Source organism: Zychaea mexicana, assembly GCF_025766255.1.
Source record: "Zychaea mexicana strain RSA 1403 chromosome Unknown BDB00scaffold_4, whole genome shotgun sequence".
Lineage (NCBI taxonomy): Eukaryota > Fungi > Mucoromycota > Mucoromycetes > Mucorales > Lichtheimiaceae > Zychaea > Zychaea mexicana.
The window spans coordinates 25,621-31,620 of NW_026516667.1; the positions used below are offsets into that span (position 1 = coordinate 25,621).

The following is a 6,000-nucleotide window of genomic DNA, read 5'->3' on the forward strand; positions in this document are numbered from 1 at the left end:
TGAATCTAATATGAAAGATGATCCTAATGATCTTTATACAGCGGTCCCCCGCTTTTTGCAGCAGCGGTTTTTGGTGGAAAAAGCTGCAAAAAGTGGGGAACTGCAAAAAGTGAGGATGAGTATGAGATGTTACACAGACTGAGTCTATTATGTTAATCAAGTGTCAACAATAGTAAACCAATTAAAAGATATTGGTACTATGCTGAGGCTACTTATTATAACTCAACTCTTATATAAAAGGCTGTCATCTCACTCTTGATGTTTAAATACTGCACTATCGACACCTCCACACCACTATAGTCGAAAACTTGAATTGTTCGCCCATAAACCTCACTTTCCATTGGCTGCCGCTCATTCTTTCTCAGTAACCAATCAACCCCATTTAAATCTAACAAAATCTTGTGACGTAAATTCTTTTGCCGATTGTTTTTTTCTTCTTTCCGTCTCTCACATATCTCACCAAAACAAAAACCTTAACGATCATGCCACACATCTAACATCTTAATATTAACGTTGATAATTATGAAATACTTTTAATGGCGAGGCTGATGTTCTGAAGGACCGGTTCTTGAGCTGTTCCAGCTTTTCAACTCGTTTGTTTGATCGTTGAACATTGTTGCAAGTCGGCCAAGAACAGGAACAGGTACGCGTTTTTTTTGTTTTTGTTTTTTCGACTTCAATCTTCAGTCGTTCAAAAGAATCCATAAATCTACAAAATCATAAGCATTATTTCAAGTACTATTATTAATCTGATAATCTTTCTTATATTTTACCTATCCATAGCTTCTTCAGAAAGAGTTTCGGATGCTGTGGATGCAGCTTCATCAGTTTCCATGATGCTATGTTGTGGTTGTTGTATTGGCTGTTGCTCTTGCTGTGACGATGATGATGATGATGATGGTGGTGATAGTAGACGGATCAAACTGATTCCAAGGACACGATTGATCTTTTTATAAACAAAGGTTAATGATCGCTCAAGTCCTTCATGTATTTACATACCAAATACATATGCTTGCATGGTGAACCGTTTGTCTGGTGATCGACACAAGTGCACGACCCAAGATAATCTTCGTCGATATTGACTGAAACATCATATGTAGTACTTTCTTCCGGGTCAGTGAAAGAAAGTACTTTGTAAACGTTCCCTTCTTGACCAACAATTTTGGCAGCGGCTTCTTCATCTGTGATGTGCGCAAAAAGGTTTGTATAATAGTATATATGAAATAATATTATATTAAATGGCGAAAGAGATACTTACCGTTCAATTCATTGACTCTTGCAAGTCTCATTCTTTCTGCCTTGTTCATTGTACGAAGCCTAAAGTTGGCTACCGTACAAACATGATCTTGCATTATATCTGGAAGAACATGGCTCCAAAGGATATAGACAAGCACGTCAACACGTTGTCTTTGCAAGCTTGGTAGGTAAACTTCTTTGAGGTGACGATGCCAGCTCTCTATGTAGTTGTTTGTGTTTATGTGATGATGGTGCTTTTATATTCGTGGTAAGTAGCAGAATTCGTCGAAAAATGACATGAAAATATAAGATGAAGCAAAAACTTACACTGCGCCATGCTTGGCTCCATTTCTCACGTTTAGGAAGAAACTCCCTCTCAAAGTACAAATACAAACGAGCACTTTCCCATTCATCCTCACTATCAATGGACCAAGTTTCGAATCGTTCATGTTCAAGATCGAAATCCGTTGGTACCTCAGCTTTCATCATATTCATCATTAGGGAAAGTGCATGTTCACGCATGTCTTTCTTCTCCTTCAGAGTCTTCGATGGAGTGGACGGTTTTGCGGTGAGTTTGGAAAGAATGTTCTTCTTCCATGCTCTAAGGACATGCCAGTGGCAGATAAGTATCTTCACTTTGTCAGTAAATGTGTTAGTGGACGGATCATCATATACATAGTTATACGCCTTATTAATAGCAATAATTTCTGTATCAGAATCGTCGATCATAACACGGGATGGTATATATTCGTGCTCATCCTTCAGCCATTGAAGCCAATACAAAATAGGATATTGAGCTTGTGAATTTGTGATCATCCACGCCAATGGCTTGCCCTTTCCGGTAGTCCTGCATCTTGCTACAAGTGTATACAGATAACAGTCATGATTGGCACCATCCACACAAGTCTTATGGGTTGAATCAAGACAAACAAGGTCTCCGTCCTCTTTCAAATGCTATATAACAAGGAATATATATATGATTAGGTACGTGTATAATGTAAATCCATTTGGATCGATTGTTGTACCTTTAATTGCCATTGTGACATGAACGCGAAAAAGAACATTCCCTCTTCATATCTATCAAGATTTTTTGAAGTAAAATGTCCTTTCTCTTGTTCTATTTTGTCACCCCATTTACCAAGACTGATTGCCATCGAAGGATCAAGTTGGGATTGACGTCGAAGATGCACTTTCATTGCATAATAGACATGGTGATAATTGACTCGAATGGATTGAGGTATGTTATCATATGTTTCGTCAACCAAGATTTTATCAAGAACATCTTTGTCGAGACGAAGCATATGTTTGATATTTCTCCACTTAAGACTTTTCTCCACTTGCTCTTGAATGAATTGCATCACAAAGCGAGGGAGTGTACCGGATGTTGTATCTATGTTGCTGCCAGGTTCATGACCAGTATGCTTACGCCGGTATTGTACCGTGATCATGTCCTTGTTTTCACTGTCTTGGTTGACAAAGGCAGTAAATCCTGTTTGGCAATTGCAACAAAATGAGTTCGTTCCACGAGGAGGACCAGCCCGTTGGCACGTGTAGTACTATCGCAGATGGATTATACACAAAGCAGAAGTAGAAGTCATCTAATAAGTATCACATAAATGTTTTTTATGTTTACAATAAAATTTTTTGAAAGGTTTACTTCATTGAAGTAGAATGCTTCTCTTCCTCTGCTGCGCTTTTGACCGGGTGGAGGAGGTATGTATCCATTTTGAAGATACTCTTCGTTCTTCTCTTTGCGTCCACGTTCAGTTTTCGTTTTATTATAAAACTTGCAGTTGTATTGCGTCTCTTGAGCTTCGATCCAGTTGCGATATTCTGATCTCGAAATAAATAATGTTGCAGGCGCATCATCATTTGCTGGGCGAGTGATAAAGGTAGTGGTAAGATAATTTTCCATAGTAAAGATACAAGATCCAGGGACAACAAATAAAAACAAGTGCCAACAAAAACTTCAAAATAATCAACTCAAATCAGGAAATAGCAGTCCAAGTGGTATTTTTAACTAGGCAAAATATCTGGCCAATAAAATTTGAGGTTTATGGGCGAACAATTCAAGGCTTGCCCACTATAGTAAAAGCGAAATACCAAAAGCTTACTGAATAGTAAAACAATGCTATCTATCAGCATTATATGTAGATGTCACTGGTTCGAAACTCTGTGTCCTAGGCTCCTGAGTTGATAGTGGAAAATTGCAGGTCCCTATGTTTGGCCTGCAAAATGCAAAAAGTGAGAAAACTGCAATTTTATTAAGTAATGAGCGGGTGTGCTCCAAAAAAATCTGCAAAAACTGAGGATCTGTAAAAAGTGGGGCTGCAAAAAGCGGGGGACCACTGTAGTTTAATGTTAAATCCTATTAATGAAGAAATTAAGAAAAGATTAATGTGATTTAGAGTATGCTAGATTAAAGGGTTTAGTATTAAATAGAAAGATTGTAAAAAGAAGTTTAATAACTATTTTATATGGAGTTAAGATTAAAGGAATTTATGATCAATTAATTCAAGATCATTTTTCTATATATAAAAAATTGCCCATCAATCGTGGGTTATTGCCTCCATCGCTGATAGTTTTTTTGCAAATGGCATTCCAGCATGTACTGTTTCATAGTATAAATATACAAGAGTTAGATATACCTATTGAACAACAATCAAAGGAGAAAAATCTCACAGAAAAGAACCAACATCTGTGTCATCGAGCGATGTTTTTATGCTGTGGAATGAGGTGCTTGAAGACAGTAATTTATTTCAAATAAGGTATCAGATAGGGAGATGAGGTGGAAATTATGAACTAATATATGACGTAAGGTTGATGGGATGATATAGGGGTAATTTAGTTTTTTTTTTGTTTTTTCGATGACGATGACGATGACGGTGATGATGATGATGATGATGGTGATGGTGATGATGATGATGATTCGGGAACAAAGGTTGTTGGGAGCATTCAATCACTTACAGATCGCAGCGATTCTAGGTTGGTGTTACTTTTTACCAGTATATTCCACGTTTGCTCCATTATAATTAGTCTAGATAAGGCCATTTTAAAGAGTGGAACAATTTTTGTGATGTAGTCTTCAGCGCAGCTTAGATATTCCAGTGCTTTCGATCGTCATACTCTGGCAACATAACGTTGTGGGCAATCCATTACCAGCATTGATATTTTGCAGCCTGGAAGTTGCAAAAAGTTATTATCAATAGACTAATATAAACACAGCCAAGTTTCACTGACCGTTGATGACGAAGCCGAGGATTTGAACTTGACACAACGATTTTTGTGAATATGTCACTTGGCTCAACATATCGTGCATGATTAACGGCATTTTGGTCAAGCTGTCCTTCATCTCTTTGGTCTGATCTTCGTTCTTTCCAATCTCGACACACCCCACTTCTTTTCTGTTTACGCTGTAAATCACGTCAATTTTACGGCCAACCCGACGGTTCGTGGCTGGTTCGATGGCTGATATAGATCTTTTCCTGTTCAAAGCATCGGTATTAGCCTTGCTCGAGCCTTCACTCCTGTTTTTACATTACATCGTAAGCGCACTTTATTTTGAAGTGTATAATAACCCTGTTTTTTGCGAATCTTTTGATTTACCCTTTTACTGTGATGCGAGTGCCTTTGACGATGGTTTTTATGAAACCCCACACTTCATACAATTGGTCGTATTCAAGCATGTTGTCCATGTCGAGTTTTCCATTGTCGTACAAGAAAATTCTTGCAGACTTCTGTAATTCGACGACCAACCATGCTTTCAAAGGCTCCTTTATGGGATCATGACACAATTTGCAGCTGAATTCATACGCTTCAGACAGAGTTGTCTACAAATTAGTAGCGCAATGTTTAATTTATGCAATAATGCTCATTACTGCGACTCTTATTTTTTTCTTACCAGCTTTTCAATATCGCTCAAGATATCAATTAATTCAGCATCCAATGCAGGGAATAGCTTAGAACCAAAATTTTCTAAAGCATCCAGATTTCCACACGAGAAAACATCATCCCAATTGTTATCGCCGATGTCCAATATGAGTGACTGGGACGGACTAAAAAACATAAACATTCTGTGATGAGTGCTCTATATAACGTCTTTTTGATCTTATACAGACAAAAGGTCCGTTGATTTTAATACCTACTGATAGTAGTTGCACTGTTTCGCAAAGTCGATGACAATCTGGTCTATGATCAGTGGTGCTTCATCAGACCGTTCCAGGCTCCAGAAATTCTTTTTCAACAACTGTCCTAACTCTCGTGAAATCCTTTCTTTGTCCAGAGTTGTCAGTTTTACTTTGAGGGACGTCGATCCGGGTGATTTAGTCGTTGGGTATGATGCTTTCGAGCATTCCCTGACTGCGATATCGTCTGCCTTGGGCCGAGCCAGCTCCACCATTTTCAGTGCTACAGCTGCCCAATCAGGCTTCTTGCGCCCTTTTGCCTTTACAAAAAAGCATTAACTTTTTGAAACTTGGTCACAATACTCGGTCTACAAGACGTATACTTACAACATCCACCTTTACCTGTTGCACAACCTTCCTATACAGGTTGGTCCAGGTTTTTTCGAGCGCGTCCCCCAAATACGAGTTCTGTGCAATAAATTCGACATTTTCGTCGATGAAGTGCTGGAAACTGGGTGTGCTTGTAGTTTTTAGATAGTTCTCGACAACTGCAGTATATCATTAGTGTCTCATACTCCAAGGCAATCTCCTTAGATTTGTGTCACTCACATGCTTCTGTTTCCTTGGTAACGTTCGTCAT

The 6,000-nt window shown here is 38.4% G+C and overlaps 1 protein-coding gene across 1 annotated transcript; it reads right to left on the bottom strand.

Moving 5' to 3' along the window:
- Window positions 1-4,468: 4,468 nt before the first annotated feature.
- Window positions 4,469-6,000, bottom strand: BDB00DRAFT_867176 (uncharacterized protein; the record flags this gene model as incomplete). Its single annotated transcript, XM_053126314.1, has 6 exons — window positions 4,469-4,763; window positions 4,843-5,066; window positions 5,138-5,291; window positions 5,382-5,680; window positions 5,763-5,908; window positions 5,970-6,000. 6 exons carry the CDS (start codon window positions 5,998-6,000, stop codon window positions 4,469-4,471), a joined length of 1,149 nt encoding a protein of 382 aa, XP_052984800.1.